Consider the following 21,060-nt stretch of genomic DNA (forward strand, 5'->3'; position numbering starts at 1 on the left):
TGACATCAAGTGAAAACTACGAACTAAGAAATCCATGAAAGGAATTGAAATCCCATTAAGGAATAACCAATTTGCTGCAGTATTTCTATACCATAATTGTTGAGGAAGATTTATCTGATAACATTGTCCTTCCATCAACAAAGCATAGTGACAGGGTGCGTAATTTAGGGTGTGATATTAAATTTGTGTATAATTTTTCCCTTGATTTTAGCCAAATATTATTTTAATTCATAGATTCTACTTATATTTGGTTAATGGTGCTAATTGTAGGAAAATGAGCAAAGTGTGATTAAAAGAGCAATTTTCCAGTATGTTAAGAGTCAATTTGATGGTGGCACGGTTGGAACCTTCTTTCAAATCCAAAAGACTCGAGAATTTATTGCGCATGGGGATTTCCTAGTTCGAATCAACTATGAACAGCTTTTGATTGAAGATTTGGAAACTTCTATTATCTTTATTAGTTTTAGTATTGGACAAGGAAACTTCGAATATTATATTTTATAGTTTCTTTTTTTATTTAGAAAACATGTTTTTCTAATAAGTAGTAGATGCGAAGTAGGAAACAACGAATAAGGGAAGTCGGCTTTCTCCCGTTTGATTTGTACTTCAGAGGGTAGAAACATCAAGCGTCGACAAGCAGAGAAAATTCTCTTCTTTTTTTCTTTTCCTTCGTTTTATTTTCCATTGTGGAACTTCATGCAATTTTTCACCAATGGAATTGCATGGGTTACTCTCAATGGAGAGTAATTAATTTTCTTTTCTAGTCAAGAAATAAAAAAGAATTTGGTTTATCTACATCTGTGAGATCTAATTGGTTTTATTAATTTCTTTTATTTGTTAGTATTCGTATGTTTTCTGATTTAGTTTCTCATGCTTGTTTTGTTGTTTGAATATCAAAAATCCGATATTTAATTCAACTTGACAAACTAATGTTAATTAAGATAGCTAAATCCATAATTATTTAATTGTTTAAATTAGTGGCGACTAACGTGATTGATTCCATGTTAGGGAGATATACAATTTGATTTAAATAAACTCTGGTAGTGTGTTTATTGATTAGAATAGGGCCTTTCTAGTTCCTAATGTAATCAAGGGATTAAGTTCTATGAGCTTACCTAGTGTTATTTCTTGATTAGGGAAGTAGTTGGCGGGCTTACCTTAACTATCGAGATAGTAAGGAAAAGTTGGTTGTCATCACTTGTTTGGCAACTATAACTTGTTTATTAACGAATAGATGAAATAATTATTGCATCAATGATCAGTTGTATAAACCACTTACGAAGTTGTAACCTTGGCTAGAGCTTGTTAATCCTTGATTTAATTTAATTTACTTTCATTTAATTATTTTTACTTTCATTGAGTATTTTATTTTAATCTTAATTCTTTAAAACCCCCTGATTGGCTTCGCTTGGAAAGAAACAGATTTTCTCCATAATCCCTATGGAAACGACCCTACTTACCATTATACTCGAATAAATATTCTTGTGAGTTGAATTTTATTATTGCACAAACCCGACACCTATCACATAGATTGTTCTTTTGCTACAAAAGCAATTTTTAATAGCATTTCTCCAATTAATTTTGGAAAACTAAAACCATACTAAAATGGTCAAAGGCATGAAGATAATAGGAAGAAATATAATCAATAGTTTTAGATCCGGTCCCATTGTTTGTTGATTCTCCTTGATCGCTTCATGACATTCTAAGTCAAGTGATGGAGAAATCTTGAGTAAAAGGTCAACACAAAAATATAGATCTTACTCTGATACCATGATAAATTTTAGAAAACGGTGTTGTTATTTATGATGTTCCACTTCCAATGTCATTGACATTGTTAAGAGTTTATAGGAATTGCCTTACAAAGATAATGGTTAGAAAAAATAAAATCCTATCAAACTAAAGATCAAATTACAAGATAAAATCCTATCAAACTAGAATTCAAATTATAAATCAAATAATTTGATACAGCAGCTTATTATATAAGATGTTGTTAAAATTAAAAACTAAAAACTAACTAACCTCATCATGATAAATTTTAAAAAAGGGTGTTTTTATTCATGATGTTTCAATGTCATGGACACTGTCAAGAGTTTATATAGAAATTTTCCCACAAAGATAATGGCTACAAAAGATAAAATCTTATCAAATTAAAAATCAAACTACAAGATAAAATCTTATCAAACTAGAATTCAAATTACAAATCAAATAACTTAATACAACAACTTATTGTGTAAGATGTTAAAATTAGAAACTAAAAACTAACTAATCTTCAATAATATCAATTCCTCTTAAACACAGCATATGTTCATTGAGTTGGAATTAAACGGCAAACTTGCACTTAACTAAATGTTAAACATTTACAAAGAAATAAATGGCTAATCCCCAGATTTAACTTTCATCACCAAACATTTTTTTTTCACCATCATGAACTGTAGAAGTCCATAAATTGTGGGCTACTTTTCTAATTTAATGCAAAATAGAACCCGACGAATGAACTTGAATACTAATCCGCGATTCCTCAGCCAATGTGCTTATGACGTGTTGAGCCTCGACATACTAGTAGTCTGAAAGCTCTGGTTACTAAATTGGAGATTTTAGTACAGTAAATGTGACAGAAGCTTCGCTGCTGATTAATTCAATTCTGTTTGAAAAGTTTTGTCCATTTCCTCTGTAGGTGCAAAGCAAGACTTGAATCGTCCTCAATTGAATTGAAAAGTCAAATAGAAAACCAAGCAGTTCAAATGTGACAAAAATACACCCCAAGACTAAAGTCATGAACTTCTACGTGTCGGACACGAACTCTTTAACTTCTAAACAATGACCACAAAGTCAACTAGCCAAAGCAAATTAGTTCTCACAAGTCGGTTCTCTCAGCAGTCGGGAAGCCACTTCGAGACAGTCGACTTAAGTTTTGTTCTGGGTTTTTGATTCTTGGAGTCAACAATGATAAATCAACTAAGTCAATTAATGAAAACTAATTCGAAAGAATTTCTCTGGAGCTATTTAAAGTTTTGGTTCTGCAAAATTTTACAACTGACAAAGGGAAAGAACCTAATCAAGAACAGATATGGAGAGGTTGGAGATGGAGAAAAGGCTTCTTGATGCTGCCTTAGAAGGCGATGAAAAGACTCTATATGAGTTGCTTCAAGAAGACAAACTGGTGCTTCATAGAGTTTCTCCTTCTTGTCCCAATTTCAATCCTATACAAATAGCAATAATTCGAGGGCATCAAAGATTTGTTGAAGCAATTTTGGATCATAATCCTGAGCTATTGGGGAACCTTGAATATTCAGGTGAAAAATGGTCGTCCCTTCACTTGGCATCAGTTAGAGGTCATCCGAGAATTGTTGAAGCATTGGTAAATGCTAATGCTGATATGTGTTTCGATTGTGATCAAGATGGAAGGAACCCTCTTAATGTTGCTGCCATGAAAGGCAAAGTTGGAGTGTTGGAACTATTGGTTCATGCAAGGCCTTTTGCTGCTCGGGAAAAGACTAGACGTGGGGAGACCATCTTGCATTTGTGTGTGAAGTATCATCAGCTGGAGGCATTGAAGAAGTTGGTGGAGGCCGTGGACGATGATGAATTCTTGAATCAAAAAGATGGTGAAGGCCTTACAATATTACATTTGGCTGTTATTGGCAAGCAAATTGAGGTACGACAATGTTTGGTGGCATAGGTGCCTGTGAATTAGATTATATTTTTATTTCGTGTTGTCTTTCATAAACAATGTAGCTTTTTATGTTTCACTTTGCACCCTTCCATCTATGCTTAGATTTTCACTTTAAGTTTTAGACTTTAAAATGTAACACTTTATTTTCTAAATATAAAGTTTGTCCCAATCAAGCAAAATAGTTGATAGAAGTTGAACAGATTTCATGTTTAAATAGAACATAATTTATACTTTAGAGATTAATGTGAGATGGGTTTTATATTTTTAGGGACAAAAATTGATATAAATTTCATACTTTAAGAATTAAAATATTTTGCAATATTGCAATTAAAAAAAAACTTAACAATTTTGCAAGGAATATTTCTCTTACCATAGTATCATAACCGTAAAAATATTATTCTAAATTGGTTTCACACAATTAGTCTAACAATACCCAAATACTTGTCCCCATTCTACTTGAGACCCTTTTACTTTAAGCATTTCAATTAAATATATCTTTTACCATATTGTCCTCATTCTACTGGGGTCTCATAATAGAATTACACAATTAGCTTGTAGGATCCGAGGTCACACTAGTCCATTTCAGTCCACTTAAAATGATCATTTTAAAAAAAAAATTTTACACCCAATTTCAAATAGTTTACACCATAAAGGCAAACTAGTTTGAAAATGGAACTTGTGAAGTTCATCCTCTTGGCTTGTATAGGAGAATCTTTAATTGGCGCAAGCATCTCTTGATACTCGTCGTCTGGATAACGATGGAGAAAGTGATTAACCTTATAGTAGCATGTTTCTAATGCTGATTATGCATTTGCCACAGATCATCAAATATTTGCTTACAACCAAAATAGATATCAACTCTAAGAATGCAAAAGGGCACACAGCATTGAATGTAGTTCCACAGAATCCCAAGGATAGCCAAAAGGAGATTGAAAACTCTCTTCGACAAGCAGGGGCATTAACGGCTGATGAAATCACAAATCAGCAATCAAATTTTGATCAAGGAAAATGGATGGAACAGAAAAGCAAAGCGCTAATGGTAGTGGCATCGCTTATTGCAAATATGGCTTTCCAAGCTGGCATAAACCCCGCGGGAGGAGTTTGGCAAGATGATCAAACAGAACAATCGCAAGGAAATCCTTCGCTAAATAATCCACATAAAGCAGGAAAATCCATCATGGCTTATCACGACATTCTGATTTATCGATGTTTCATTACTCAAAACACCATTGCATTTGTTTCATCTCTGGGCACAATCTCGCTGCTTATCAGTGGGCTTCCCTTCAGGCGCAAGGTCTTCATGTGGATCTTGAATGGGGTTATGTGGTTAACTGCAAGTTCAATTATATATAGTTATGGATTATCAATAGGTTTTGTGACACCAGATCGTGAGGTTAAAAAAGAAAGGCCTTATGCTGTTGCAACTGTTGCCTGGAGTTTTGTGATAACAATCTTTCTTCTGGGAATAAGTGGTGTTACAAAAAAGTGGAGGAATCTCTGCGGAAGAATAAAATGGAGACCGAGAAATAGTGTGAGTGGCGTGGTTGAAAACCACAGAAATAGCAGTAATCGAGTAGAGCTTCAAATATAGTTTTCTTAAGGACTTAACTCCACTTTTCACCCCCAAACTTGTACTACTTTTTTACTTTGCACCTGAAATATTAATTTTAGACAATTTGTATCCCAAGCTAGAGGTGTGCAAAATCGAAAAATTCCGATTTACAACTCGAATTCGGAATGGAAATCGGAATATCTGATTTCGAATTGGTCGAATTCGGGTCAAATTCGGTAATGCGATTTTTCAAATTGGAAATTCCGATTTCAAATTCACAATTTGAAATCGAAATTGGAATTCAGAATTCCTATTTTGATTTCAAATCTGTTTTTCATATATATATATAATATAACATTTATATTATAATAATAATTTTTATATTCATGAATTCGGTGAAATCGGAATTCCTATTTCGATTTCAATTTTGTTTTCACACACATATATATATAATATTATATATATATGTAATATAATATTTATATAATAATAATAATAATTTTTATATTCATGAATTCGGTGAAAGCGGAATTTACCGAATTTCGAATTGAATTCGGAACGAATTCGAATTCGAAATCAAAATCGGTCGAAAATTCTGATACCAAAATTTCGAAAAATTCCTATTTCAAAGTTCCGAATTACCAATTTCGATTTCGATTCACACCTCTATCCCAAGCTATAAAGTTTGGCTCATTTAAGTCTAATCGATGATTAGGGTTGTAAACGAATCGAACTGCTCGCAAGTCGATTGCGAGCGGCTCGAATACGAGCTCGACTCAAGCTCAGTCAATATCGAGCTCGAGTCAAGCTAGAGCTACTCGAGTCGAGCTCGAGCTCAAAAACATTAAGCTGGTTCGCGAGTTTGATTATATATTTTTTTATTTTTTATTTTAATAGTGAAATTACATATATATATCCTTAATATTTTATTATTTATTAAGAAAAATTATTATTTTATTTATTTTTAAAATAAAATAATTTATTTATTTTTAAAATAAAATAATTTTTTATTTTTAAAATAAAATAATAATTATTATTTTTTTAGTTTGAGCTTGACATTTTGAGCTCGTCTAGCTCGAGTTCGAATTCGAACTTCATAAAATTAGCTAGCAGCTCGGCTCAATTAGACCAAAACTTGACTCGACTCAACTCGTTTGCATCCATATCGATGACAATATTAGCAAAATTAAGAAATAAAAGACCATACAAATCTATGATAATATCCAAAAAGTGGTCAAAATGAGTCAAGGGATGACAATTAGAATAAAATGAAACACTATCATTAATTTACACATTTTTATCTCATTAATTTTGCTAAACCATACAAATCAATGGTAATGTACTGAAAGTGGGATCATAGTTAGAATAAAATGATACATTGTCATTAATCTGCATTGTCCTTTATCTTGCTAATTATTTTGTTAACATTATCATTGATTGGATTTAAATAGGACAAATTTGTGAGTTGAGGTTCATAGAGAGAGTGAAGAAAATTTAGAAGAAAAAGGAGTAGGAAAAGAAAAAAAAAAATAAAATCTATACCTAAATTTTAGTTATCAGACACTCTATGGGTTTTAACAGAAACCCATTTCTGTTAACTAATTAATGAAATGATTGATGAACATTTATCAAACGGTTCATAAAAATCTTGAGAATCTCGCGACAGATATTTATATTGTAACGTTCTTGTGATTATTTACATAGTTAGTGCTGTGTATAATTTTTTGCTCTATCATATCAATTCCTCTTAAATACAGCATATGTTCATTATTTGAGTTGGAGTTAAATGGAAAACTTGCCGTTAACTAACTTTTGAACATTTGCAAAGAAATAATTGGCTAATCCCCAGATTTAACTTTCATCACACATCATCATCATCATCAACGACTTTCTGTCCATTTTTTGCTTGAAAACTTCTTTGTTCATTTTCTCTGTAGGTCCACCAAAGCACGATTTAGGTCGTTCTTAATTTAATTCAAAAGTTGAATACAAAATCAAGCACGTTCTCAATTTAATTGAAAAGTTGAATACAAAAACAAGCACGTAAAGTGTGACAAAAATACACCACAAGACTAAGTCATGAACATTTACTAATCAAATTCGTTGACACAACTCGGCTCTCTCTGCAGTCAGCACCCCACTGCTAGAAAGTCAACTAATGCTTTAGTCTGGGTTTTTGAATATTGGGCCTTGCGACTTTCCGGTCTCTCATGGGTGCCGTGGGAAAACCGTAATGGAGTCAACTTTGATACATCAACTGAAACAGTTAACAAAAATTCACTCGATATAAACTTTTGGTTCTGCAAAATTTTACATTTAACAAAGGGGAAGGAGCTAATCAAGAACAGATATGCAAGGGTTGGAGATGGAGAAAAGGCTTCTTGATGCTGCCTTAGAAGGCGATGAAAAGACTCTACATGAGTTGCTTCAAGAAGACAAACTGGTGCTTCATAGAGTTTCTCTTTCTTTTTCCAGTTTCAATCCTATACAAATAGCTATAATTCGAGGGCACCAAAAATTTGTTGAAGCAATTTTGGATCATAATCCTGAGCTATTGGGGAACGTAGAAGATTCAGGTCAAAAATGGTCGTCCCTTCACTTGGCATCAGCTAGAGGTCATTTGAGAATTGTTGAAGCATTGGTTAATGCTAATCCTGACATGTGTTTCGATTGTGATCAAGATGGAAGGAACCCTCTTCATGTTGCTGCCATGAAAGGCAAAATTGGAGTGTTGGAAGTGTTGATTCATGCGAGGCCTTTTGCTGCTCGGGAAAAGACTAAACGTGGGGAGACCATCTTGCATTTGTGTGTGAAGTATCATCAGTTCGAAGCACTGAAGAAGGTGGTGGAGGCCGTGGATGATGATGAATTCTTGAATCAAAAAGATGGTGAAGGCCTTACTAAATTGCATTTGGCTGTTATTGGCAAGCAAATTGAGGTACGACAATGTTAGGTGACATAGGTGCCTGCGAATTAGATTATACTAGTGTAAATACCCATGCTACGCACGGTGCTGATATTATTGAACAAAATGAAAATAAAATGGTGAATAAAAAAAAGTTAAAAAATTGTACCAACACAATTAAAATATAATATCTGTCTAATAATAGTTTGAAATATGATAGAATGTGTATATCATTCAAGAACTGCCTTTTTTCGGAAGATAGATTCTAAAAAAATAATAGAAATTTATATTAGAAAATGAATGATATATGAATAAAAATGAATGTAATTAGATGTTGTTAAAATGAAATACTTACAAATATTATGCATTCGATTTAATAATCTTGCATGAAGGTGTGAACACTCTTCACACCAATCAACTTTTAGGACGAAAGCCAAAATTGGTGATTTAATTAATTCTGTTGAATTTTATGGAGTGCGTACTACAAATGAAAATGCACGATCTTTGCATGAATTGATTTGTTGGTTGAACAACCTATCACCATTTTCTTGAGATTAAGTACGTACGAAATTCAAAAATAGTGTATTTTTTTACACAGTTTATAAATAGCATTATAAAAAATAAATATATATAAAGAAATTCTACATTCCTTTGTAATTCTCTGAGATAAGAAACATTACAACCAAATAGGAATCGTGCATGTCTGTCTTGTAGATTAAGATGCATGTTACCACTGGAATCTCTGATTTGTATTTCATAACAATGCAGCTTTTTATGTTTCACTTTGCACCCTTCCATCTATGCTTATATTTTCACTTTAAGTTTTAAACTTTAAAATGTAACACTTTATTTCCTAAATATAAAATTTGTCCCAATGAAGTAAAATAGTTGATAGAAGTTGAACAAATTTCATATTTAAATAGAACATAATTTATACTTTAGAGATTAATGTGAGATGGGTTTTATATTTTTAGAGACAAAAATTGATATAAGTTTCATACTTTAAGAATTAAAATATTTTGCAATATTGCAATTAAAAAAAACTTAACAATTTTGCAAGGAATATTTATCTTACCATAGTATCATAATCATAAAAATATTATTCTAAATTGGTTTCACACAATTAGTCTTACAATACCCAAATACGCAACGGATCTTCTGTCCCACATCCTGTGTCACTTTCTGTCCCACTTTTTATTATATTGCTATTTCTCCTACATAAACATCACGTTTTAGTTCTTTTTTGTTTCCTTAAGATCCAATAACTATTAATTGAGTAAAAAATAAATATACTAGCTTCAAAAAAGCAATATATAATAGAAAATTAAAAAATACAGCAGAAAATTAATAAAAAATCTCATTTTTTATGCATTTTGGTTTTTTGAGTTTGTTAAATTTTGTGTAGTACTCAATTAATAGTTATTGGATTTTAAGGAAACAAAAAAGAACTAAAACGTGATGTTTATGTAGGAGAAATAGCAATATAATAAAAAATGGTACAGAGAGTAGCACAGGATGTGAGATAGAAGATCCATTGCGACCCACATACTTGTCCCCATTCAACTTGAGACCCTTTTACTTTAAGCATTTCAATTAAATATACCTTTTACCATATTGTCCTCATTCTATTGGGGTCTCATAATAGAATTACACAATTAGCTTGTAGGATCCGAGGTCACACTAGTCCATTTCAATCCACTTAAGGGTAAAATGATCATTTTAAATTTTTTTTTTTACACCCTAGTTCAAATAGTTTAGACCGTAAAGGCTAACCAGTTTGAAAATGGAACTTGTGAAGTTCATCCTCTTAGCTTGTATAGCAGAATCTTTAATTGGGGCAAGCATCTCTTGATAGTAGCATGTTTCTAATGCTGATCATGCTTTTGCCACAGATCATCAAATATTTGCTTACAACCAAAATAGATATCAACTCTAAGAATGCAAAAGGGCACACAGCATTGAATGTGGTTCCACAGAATCCCAACGATAGCCAAAAAGAGATTGAAAACTCTCTTCGACAAGCAGGGGCATTAATGGCTGATGATCACAAATCAGCAATCAAATTTTGATCAAAGAAAATGGATGGAACAGAAAAGCAAAGCGCTAATGGTAGTGGCATCGCTTATTGCAAATATGGCTTTCCAAGCTGGCATAAACCCCGCGGGAGGAGTTTGGCAAGATGATCAAACAGAACAATCGCAAGGAAATCCTTCGCTAAATAATCCACATAAAGCAGGAGAATCCATCATGGCTTATGACGACATTCAGATTTATCGATATTTCATTACTCAAAACACCATCGCAATTGTTTCATCTCTGGGCACAATCTCGCTGCTTATCAGTGGGCTTCCCTTCAGGCGCAAGGTCTTCATGTGGATCTTGAATGGGGTTATGTGGTTAACTGCAAGTTCAATTATATACAGTTATGGATTATCAATAGGTTTTGTCACACCAGATCGTGAGGTTAAAAAAGAAAGGCCTTATGCTGTTGCAGTTGTTGCCTGGAGTTTTGTGATAACAATCTTTCTTCTGGGAATAAGTGGAGTTACAAAAAAGTGGTGGAATCTCTGCGGAAGAATAAAATGGAGACCGAGAAATAGTGTGAGTGGAGTGGTTGAAAACCAATGTTTTCAAACCCGGACCGTCAATCGAACCGGTGAGGTGAAAATGTCGAGATTCAACCGATCGGACTGGTTCAACCGGGGTTCAATAAATAAATAAATAAATATATATATATATATAGACAGACACACCTATGCATAGAATAAGATATAAATGCTGAACCACAATAAATATAAGAGCAATATCCAACAATTAACACACACAATTAACATAGTTATGAAACTTACATGTCCAATTGTCTAAATATTAAAATTAACAAAAAACAATACAGGTCTAGAAAACAATCAAAAGGTCCAAACGAGTCCAATTTTTGAAGCTTCTATAATCTTCTTCATAATTCTGGGACAACAAAGCTTCAAAAAAAGCCATCTTGACGAGTCATCATCATCATCCAAGACCATTATATGAATCACTGACAAGTGATAAAAGTATAAAATCATATTAGTTTCATTACACCAACTGATACAAATCTTAAAAATAAAAATAAAATAGTACAAATAATTCTATACCAATTACCATTTGAATATTTAATGCCAATCATCATCTTCATCATTAAAAAAGTTTCGACGCTGAAATGTTTCTAAATCAACATCTTCTGCTTCATCTTCATCATCTAAAAAATCAGCATATTTAATTATATATATATATTCAACAATTGAATATCATATCATACTAGCATTATTTTTGCATCAAACTAATGATTTATGTCAGACTAACCTTCAAGTTGTTCAGAATTTGAACATTGACCATGAATTGGAGGTTCTTCAAGCTCTTCCTCTAACTCCTCATAATCAAGCTCCCCTTCTTGTTCTTCTTCAACCACCCAAAATTTTGTTTTATCAATTGACTCATAATCAACGGGGTCATACGATCTCTTTTGCTGATTATGCCTACAACATATATATATGTGTATATATACAACATATACACTTAGTTAGTACTAAAATATTTTCTTAAAAATAATGAAATGTCATTTATAAAAATAAACCATTTACATATACCTATACTGCAAACGCAAATTGTAATGCACATATACAAGATCATTGAGCTTTTGATGCTCCAACCTATTCCTTTTCTTAGTATGAATACGTTCAAAAACACTCCAATTACGCTCACATCCTGAGGAAGAAGCTGTTTGACTCAAAACCCGAATTGCAAGTTTTTGTAAGTTGGGAGCATCACAACCAAAGAGTTTCCACCAATTCTCTGTCATATTCAAAATTTAAATATAAACAAAATATTTATAAATTAGATATATATATTAGAAAGATTTAAATGCTAGAAAAATATAAATTACCTGGTCTATCTTTCTTGCTAGTAAGAATGGCAAGTTTTCTGCCAAAACTTCCCTCCCGCTCTCGATACATTCCAATTTCTTTTGTTAAATTTTCCTCACTGCACCAATCCACCTTTGATTCTATGTAATCCAACAAACCATTTGTAATTTCTGGATGTGTAGAGAATGTGGCAGTGTCATATTGAAAAGCGGGATTTAAAAAATATGCCGTAGCATGCAAATTTTTCCTCAACATCCTATCCCATCGGTCATTGATGATATCAATGTAAGGCTTATATAGCCTTTCACTATTCCTGAACAACTTCTTGATTCCAGTAATTGCTCTAAACATACCTTCATACACATACCCCAAAGAAGGCCTTTCATCAGTGTCACAAACTCTCAACAACCGAATATAGGATCCATTATTCTCACTGTAATCAAACAATTATTCCAAAATCTATCATCGAAAACAATTTGTTTGACCTCTTTTCCTTTGTTGATTTTCAAGAACTTTTTGTAATCTCCACTAGTGACTAAAGCTTGTAAGCTGTCTTTGTGATCATGTAAGCTCTTTAGTGCAATAAAAGTGGTGGCAAATCGTGTTTCCCCCGGACGAATAATCTCCTTCCACCCATTAGTTTTTCTCAACCAATTCAGAACATATTTATGATTATACACAAAAACAGTTACTGTAGAAGCAAGAGACACTAGAGATTTAACAGTACCCATTTCACCAATATCCTTCAAAATCAAATTGATACAATGGGCAGCACATGGAGACTAGCAAATAGTTGGATATCTTTCATTTAATAAAGTTCCAGCAGCGTTATAATTGCTAGCATTATCAGTGACTAAATGCACCACATTTTTGGAACCAACCATTTCAACAATTTCAACAAACAGATTGCACAAATTTTCTGCATTTGTCACAATGTCCGATGCATCTATAGACTTAATAAAAGATATACCCTTAGGACAATAAACCAGAAAATTAATCAATGGTCTTTGTCTACTATCTTTCCATCCATCACCCATTATAATGCATCCAGTTTCAGCCCAAGTATTTCGAAATGAATCAACAACTAACTGCATATCTTTCTTAGCATCACGCAACAAAGTGACTCGCAAAGAATGATAAGATGGAGCTTTATAACCATGACCCATTGATGCTATTTGATCGATAGCTTTTTGAAAAAATGGAGAATTAACAGCATTAATGGGAATACATGCATCATAGAACCAAAGAGCAATGGCCATATCAGTATTTTGCCATTTATCCTTACTTTGCAAACAAGCTTTGATAGTAGGTTGAGAACTATCACGTCCACCCTTAAAGAAAGCACGAATACCTGTAGGAGCAGTGGTTTTTCTCTTTCCTTTACCTAATGATGTACCAGCCTCATTCATTGAAATATCCCTTACTCGAGGAGGTGGAACCTCTTGCACTTCATCACCAACAAATTCGTGCACTGGTTGACCAAAAGGATTTTCGACCCCAAAATCTCCTCTTTTTTCTTTAGATTTTTTATCATTCTCTTGCAAAGATGTTAATATTGCAAGCCTCACTGCTGGATCAACATGTGCACATGAAGTAATACTGCCCGTTACTCCTGCTAAGTGTTGCTTCATTCGGTGGATGCCACCCCCATGAAATACTTTAAAACAATAAGTGCATGTCATGGTTTTTCTTCCTTGTGCATTTCTGCCCTCAGAAACATATCCCCATGCTATATCCATCTTTTTGCCTATGACCTTGGGGTTGACTTGCAGATTCCTCACTATTGAGTGCTCCCCCCGGTGAACATTGTGAGTTACTACCGCTACCGGCGTCCATCCTAAAATGAGATATTTAAAAATAATTAGTCTTAAACAAATAATTAATACACATGAACCTGGTATACACCTTAGCAAAAGATAATCCTAGTCTTGTAATAATTGCCAAAACTAAAATATACACCTAGTGATGCATGATGCTTAAGACTATTTGTATTTGGGAACTGAAACTGTCACCAAAAGATCTAAAGGGGTTAATGGAGACAATGAAACAACCATTTAGCACGAGTGAAGTTATTTCCCTTAGCCTTGTGCATTTCTTGAGGGTGTTAAGTATCTTCACGATAACTGGATTTTGCACAGAGATTTAAAGACATCAAATATACTTTTAAATAATTGTGGTGAGTTAAAGATCCGTGACTTTGGATTAGTCAATATGGAAGCCCTTTGAAACCATATACTAACTTGGTGGTTACTTTGTGGTACAGGTGAGAGTAGTTTTATGCATTATTGTCTTTTTTAGTTGAGATAATTAAAATCTTTTATTTGGCTCAGCGAAGCAGCCACTATTCAATGGGAAAACAGAAGTTGATCAACTTGACAAGGTTAACATTTTGACAACTTTCATCTGTCATGTTACTGTAGATTTTTGTATGGATTTCAAGCTAATTTTCTCCTCTGTGGCTTTAAAGATCATTGTCGTTTTGTTTTGCAGATATTCAAAATTTTTGGTACGCCTAATGACACAATCTGGTCTGGCTTTCTGGCCTTCGTTGGTGACAGTTTCAGTTCCCAAATAAATGATGCTTAAGACTATTAGTAAAATCATGTTTCGCATGCACATTTCATTACCGAATATCAGTACCGTAAACCATTCATATTGAAAGAAGAAGATAGAAGCGCAGCAGGCGTATGAAGTAAAATACCTGAGACAAAGTTGGTTTCGAGAAAAGCTGATGAAGATGGTGTGAACGAGATGGGATTGTCGGGACGTGGCTTCAAGAAACAAATGAACAGAAAAGCAGGGCTACGGATGCAGAGAAAAGGGGATTAGGCACAGTGATCCGAGGATTAGGCTGCAAAATTACAGCAGTATATATATAGAGGGCCGAGAGGATGGGAGGGATCGTAACCAAAACCCAGTAATCAACAACGAAAGGAAAAAAAAAGGGAAAAAAGATAAACGAACCTGGTATAAGCTTGAATTCCAGAGTTTTTTTGGCATGGAATCGCAGCAGCAGGCGGGAAAACTTCAAGCTTCGGACCTCGGTGCTTCCTTTTTGCTGATTGCTATGGATCAAATTGGAGTTTGGAGAAGGAAATAGAAACGGCAGGCAAGGCAATTTTCGGCAATTGCAGAGAGAGCCAGAGAGGAACCCAGGACGACCGAAGCGAAGTGCGAACTGCGGCGAAGAGGAAGACTGAAGTGAAGTGAAGATTAGGGTCTGGTCAAAATTGAAAATTTTGTCAATTTTGACTCAAAAATTGGTAAACCGCGATTCACGGTCCGATCCGGTTTTGAAGGTTTGAACGGTTTTTTACGAGTTTGACCGGTTTTTTATCCAAGTCAACATAAGCTATGGATCGGACCGGGCACCTGGCCGGTTCGCGGTCGGACCGGGCACCTGGCCGGTTCGCGGTCGGACCGGGCACCTGGCCGGTTCGCGGTCGAACCGGCCGGTCCAGTCCGGGTTTGAAAACATTGTTGAAAACCACAGAAATAGTAGTAATCGAGTAGAGCTTCAAATATAAGTTTTCTTAAGGACTTAACTCCACTTTCCACCCCCAAACTTGTACTACTTTTTTACTTTGCACCTGAAATATTAATTTTAGACAATTTGCATCCCAAGCTATAAAGTTTGGCTCATTTAAGTCTAATCAATGGCAATATTAGCAAATTAAGAAATAAAAGACCATATAAACCTAGGATAATATCTAAAAAGTGGTCAAAATGAGTCAAGAGATGACAATTAGAATAAAATGAAACATTATCATTAATTTACACATTCTTTATCTAATTAATTTTGCTAAACCATACAAATCAATGGTAATGTACTGAAAGTGGTCAAAAAAAATTAGAAGATCATAGTTAGAATAAAATGATAAATTGTCATTAATTTGCATTGTCCTTTATCTTGCTAATTATTTTGTTAACATTATCATTGATTGGATTTAAATGGGACAAATTTGTGAGTTGAGGTTCATAGAGAGTAAAGAAAATTTAGAAGAAAAATGAGTAGGAAAAGAAAAAAATATATAAAATCTATACCTAAATTTTAGTTATCAGACACTCTATGGGTTTTAACAGAAACCCATTTCTGTTAACTAATTAATGATAATGATTGATGAACATTTATCAAATGGTTCATAAATATCTTGAGAATCTCGCTACAAATATTTATATTGTAACGTTCTTGTGATTATTTACATAGTTAGTGCTATGTATAATTTTTTGCTCTATCATATCAATTCCTCTTAAATACAGCATATGTACATTATTTGAGTTGGAGTTAAATGGAAAACTTGCCGTTAACTAAATTTTAAACATTTTGACGGGAATTTTAACATAAATTCAAGTTTAAATTCAATTTATACCCGTTTTGACTGCAAGTATATAGGTCAACTAGTAATTTAAGGCATATATCGGGTTGATCCTACGAGAAAGATTGGACAATTACTGGTACTACTAAAACTTCTCTATTATTTAGACGAACAATGAATTAAAAGAGATAAAACTATGCTAAACTTATGCAAGAAAATAGTAAATAAAAGTTCTTTAGGTTATGGTATTCCTAACTACTCATGCAAGTGCTATTTTTAGATCATTGAGTACTACTATCTTGGCTAGTTATGGCGTAATTTCCTTATGTATGTGAAACCTACTTTCGTAGTGAATCAACTATACTTATAACTAATCCATACCTACTCTCGTGATTATGAAATTAGTTACGAGTTCATTTCTTCTATGAAATTACATGAAATGAATCACTAAAGTCTCATAGGTGCACCTCTACTCTCGTAAGTGTACTCTCTAGGTTTAGCGCTTCTTGAACTAGTGTTACATCTCAATTTTCATTGAAGAACCAACACCTTTAAATAATCACAATTAATGGTACCAAGTTAATCATGATTTAAAGAGCTAAAGTGCTAAATAACTTGTTCAAAATAATAGCATCAAATAGCCAAATAATAAACACTAACAATCATAGAAAGTTCAACCAAATCCAAGGCATAAACTTTTAAAGACACATAATAAACATAAAATCCAAAACTTGTATATTAACTAAACTTAGAATCCAATACAAAAGATAAAGAATTGGAAAGGTAAAGTAACCCTTGTCACATGAGCTCTTTCCTTGCCTTCTTCATCTTTGCCTAGCTAATAAACAACAAGGATGAACTATTAGTTAAACTATCCTATACTAAACTAACCTAACACTAAGAAAATGTAAGAACTACATTTTTATGGTATTTCTTGAACTCTCCAAGCTCTCTTAAATCTTGCAAGTCCATGACTATTTATAGATGGTTTAGTCAAGAAATGAGGCTTCAAACATCATTTTTACAGCTGCAAAGTTGTTGTCACACGTCCATCAATAGCTGTGAATTATTGAAGGATGAAACAAGTTGTGCAAGTGGAAAGCAGCCATTTCTGACCAGAATCCGGCCACAAATCCTGTCGGATTGTCGGCCGGATTGCTCCTCTGCCATTCTTAGCAATTTCTATTCAATCTTCAAGGCATTCCAATTTTTCATCAACTTCAACTAAACTTTTCTTGATGATAGAAGTTGAATTAACTCTTGACCAAAACATAAAACTTGTAGCCCTTTGAGTTAGCTTTCCAATGCATTAAGAATTACCTCATTTAGATTTGTGTAAGTTGAGAAATGACTGAAATACCCTTGACTGCTCACTGCCTTGTCTCAGCTTCGACCATAGAAAATTAGCTACTATAATTCGGCTTTTTGACCTCAAAAACCTTCAAACTAGATTTTGATGTCTTCACATAAATTGTAGATCTATCTCTTATCTTCAAAATGGTTTGAGAATCATTTCAATCCAATCATTGTAGCTCAATTATAGCTGAAATATGAAAATGTGTCAAAGCTGTCAACTTTCCTTTTCATCCAAATGAAGTACATTTCCAACTCCTATACAAATTATGGACAAAATCCAAGTAAAAGTGACAAAAATCTCATTTAATCACCTGAGAGAATTTTAAACTAATTATAGTCAAAATAATCCATTTTCTTCCTACAGTATTTCCAAAGTGACTAAAAATAACATAAAATATCATTCAAATATAGCGTAAATTAGTCACTTGTCACATTTGCAAAGAAATAATTGGCTAATCCCCAGATTTAACTTTCATCAAACATCATCATCATCATCATCGACTTTCTGTCCATTTTTTGCTTGTAAACTTCTTTGTTCATTTTCTCTGTAGGTCCACCAAAGCACGATTTAGGTCGTTCTTAATTTAATTCAAAAGTTGAATACAAAATCAAGCATGTTCTCAATTTAATTGAAAAGTTGAATACAAAACCAAGCACGTAAAGTGTGACAAAAATACACCACAAGACTAAGTCATGAACATTTGCTAATCGAATTCGTTGACACAACTCGGCTCTCTCTGCAGTCAGCACCCCACTGCTAGAAAGTCAACTAATGCTTTAGTCTGGGTTTTTGAATATTGGGCCTTGCGACTTTCCGGTCTCTCATGGGTGCCGTGGGAAAACCGTAATGGAGTCAACTTTGATACATCAACTGAAACAGTTAACAAAAATTCACTCGATATAAACTTTTGGTTCTGCAAAATTTTACATTTAACAAAGGGGAAGGAGCTAATCAAGAACAGATATGCAAGGGTTGGAGATGGAGAAAAGGCTTCTTGATGCTGCCTTAGAAGGCGATGAAAAGACTCTACATGAGTTGCTTCAAGAAGACAAACTGGTGCTTCATAGAGTTTCTCTTTCTTTTTCCAGTTTCAATCCTATACAAATAGCTATAATTCGAGGGCACCAAAAATTTGTTGAAGCAATTTTGGATCATAATCCTGAGCTATTGGGGAACGTAGAAGATTCAGGTCAAAAATGGTCGTCCCTTCACTTGGCATCAGCTAGAGGTCATTTGAGAATTGTTGAAGCATTGGTTAATGCTAATCCTGACATGTGTTTCGATTGTGATCAAGATGGAAGGAACCCTCTTCATGTTGCTGCCATGAAAGGCAAAATTGGAGTGTTGGAAGTGTTGATTCATGCGAGGCCTTTTGCTGCTCGGGAAAAGACTAAACGTGGGGAGACCATCTTGCATTTGTGTGCGAAGTATCATCAGCTGGAGGCATTGAAGAAGTTGGTGGAGGCGGTGGATGATGATGAATTCTTGAATCAGAAAGATAGTGAAGGCCTTACCATATTGCATTTGGCTGTTATTGGCAAGCAAATTGAGGTATGACAATGTTTGGTGACATAGATGCCTGCGAATTAGATTATATTTTTATTTCGTGTTGTCTTTCATAAACAATGTAGCTTTTTATGTTTCACTTTGCACCCTTCCATCTATGCTTAGATTTTCACTTTGAGTTTTAAACTTTAAAATGTAACACTTTATTTCCTAAATATAAAGTTTGTCCCAATAAAGTAAAATAGAACATAATTTATTCTTTAGAGATTAATGTGAGACGGGTTTTATTTTTTCAGAGACAAAAATTGATTTCAATTTTAAAGAGTAAAGTGGGAAATCCGATTACAACTAAAGAGTGCAAAACAAAATTAATTTAGAGACTAACATGTTCATTAATGATTTTGATTTTCTTTCTAACTTATATTTGTCTCTGATCATTTGTACTCCCACCTCTCTCCACCTTTTTATACCCATTCCCTTGGAACACAATTTGTTTCTTTTCTCCTCCCTTTTTTGCGTTCCTTTCACACCCATAGTAATAGAATAGGCCCTTAATGCTTATGGTCAAAGAGTACAAGCGCGACTTGGATACCGAATGGCCATTCAACCTCTAGATTCGTATTTTTTAGGTCCATTGAATGCTAGAATTAAAAATAAAAAAGTATATATCTAATGCTGATAATACATTTGCCACAGATCATCAAATATTTGCTTACTTCCAAAATAGATCTCAACTCTAAGAATGCAAAAGGGCACACAGCATTGAATATGGCTCCACAGACTCCCAAGGATAGCCAAAAGGAGATTGAAAACTCTCTTCGACAAGCAGGGGCATTAACGGCTGATGAAATCACAAATCAGCAATCAAATTTTCATCAAGGAAAATGGATGGAAAAGAAAAGCAAAGCATTAATGGTAGTGGCCTCGCTTATTGCAAATATGGCTTTCCAAGCTGGAATAAACCCCACGGGAGGAGTTTGGCAAGATGATCAAACAAAAGATTCGCAAGGAAATCCACACAGTGCAGGACAATCCATCATGGCTTATCACAATATTCAGTCTTATCGGTACTTAATTACTTATAACACCGTTGCATTTGTTTCATCTCTGGGCACAATCTCACTGCTTATCAGTGGGCTCCCCTTCAGGCACAAGGTCTTCATGTGGATCTTGAATGGGGTTATGTTGTTAACTGCAACTTCAATTTTATTGAGTTATGGAACATCAATAGCCTTTGTCACACCAGAGGCTACAAAAGAAAGACCTGGTAGTTTTGCATTTAATGCATGGATGTTTGTGATAACAATCTATCTTCTGGGAATAAGTGGTGTTACAAATAAGTGGTGCAAGCTCTGTGGAAGTATAAAATGGAGACCAAGAAATACTGTGAGTGCAGTGGTTGAAAACCACAAGAATAGTAATCCAGTAGAGCTTCAAATTTAGTTTTCTTAACTAAGTCCTCCCTTTGTTTAAAAATAACCAGGGGCATAAGTCCCGCGCAAGCCGCGGGAGTTGGTGCTTGTGGATAGAATTTTTGTTTATGTTGAAAGAAAGCATCCATAAGTTTGACATATTGCTACTATATTAAATAGAAGTGTTTTTTGAGTTACTGATGGTAAAGTTATTTCAGAAAATTAGTCGAAGTCTTGAGTTTCATATTTCAAAGTCGTTGTTGAGACAAATTGAAATTGCATCATTTATCAAATCAGATGATATCTATTTTTTATCCAATTTATAGAGTACCAAATCAAAAAAGCCTATTCAAGAAATTTTCTCCCTTCTCCACCCAAGTTGTTCTGGCAAAGCTCAATCATGTTTGTTTAACATGATATTTGTAACAACTATCAGAATA

The 21,060-nt window shown here is 33.8% G+C and overlaps 4 protein-coding genes and 1 long non-coding RNA gene across 5 annotated transcripts; 3 read left to right on the forward strand and 2 right to left on the reverse strand.

The window, feature by feature from the left end:
• The first annotated feature begins 3,067 nt into the window (after nt 1–3,067).
• Nucleotides 3,068–5,264, forward strand: LOC113696565 (uncharacterized). Its single transcript, XM_027215964.2, has 2 exons — nt 3,068–3,655; nt 4,494–5,264. The coding sequence occupies exons 1-2, from the start codon at nt 3,068–3,070 to the stop codon at nt 5,262–5,264; spliced, it is 1,359 nt and encodes a 452-aa protein (XP_027071765.2).
• Nucleotides 5,265–10,236: 4,972 nt separating this feature from the next.
• On the forward strand, nt 10,237–10,851 carry LOC140009784 (uncharacterized). Its single transcript, XM_072056100.1, has one exon. It carries the CDS (start codon nt 10,237–10,239, stop codon nt 10,849–10,851), a length of 615 nt encoding a protein of 204 aa, XP_071912201.1.
• Nucleotides 10,852–11,079: 228 nt separating this feature from the next.
• Nucleotides 11,080–11,350, reverse strand: LOC140009571 (uncharacterized). Its single transcript, XR_011817033.1, has 2 exons — nt 11,269–11,350; nt 11,080–11,164 (listed from the first exon to the last, which is right to left on the reverse strand). It is a non-coding gene; the product is annotated as an uncharacterized lncRNA (long non-coding RNA).
• A 114-nt stretch (nt 11,351–11,464) lies between these two features.
• LOC113696566 (uncharacterized) lies at nt 11,465–13,768 on the reverse strand. The gene is made up of 5 exons (XM_072056101.1): nt 12,893–13,768; nt 12,543–12,772; nt 12,050–12,462; nt 11,754–11,958; nt 11,465–11,642 (listed from the first exon to the last, which is right to left on the reverse strand). The coding sequence occupies exons 1-5, from the start codon at nt 13,766–13,768 to the stop codon at nt 11,465–11,467; spliced, it is 1,902 nt and encodes a 633-aa protein (XP_071912202.1).
• A 4,879-nt stretch (nt 13,769–18,647) lies between these two features.
• On the forward strand, nt 18,648–20,756 carry LOC113695711 (uncharacterized). The gene is made up of 2 exons (XM_027214851.2): nt 18,648–19,253; nt 19,905–20,756. Exons 1-2 carry the CDS (start codon nt 18,666–18,668, stop codon nt 20,649–20,651), a joined length of 1,335 nt encoding a protein of 444 aa, XP_027070652.1. The 5' UTR covers nt 18,648–18,665; the 3' UTR covers nt 20,652–20,756.
• The last annotated feature ends 304 nt before the right edge of the window (nt 20,757–21,060 follow it).

The sequence above is a fragment of the Coffea arabica genome, chromosome 6e, assembly GCF_036785885.1.
Source record: "Coffea arabica cultivar ET-39 chromosome 6e, Coffea Arabica ET-39 HiFi, whole genome shotgun sequence".
NCBI lineage: Eukaryota > Viridiplantae > Streptophyta > Magnoliopsida > Gentianales > Rubiaceae > Coffea > Coffea arabica.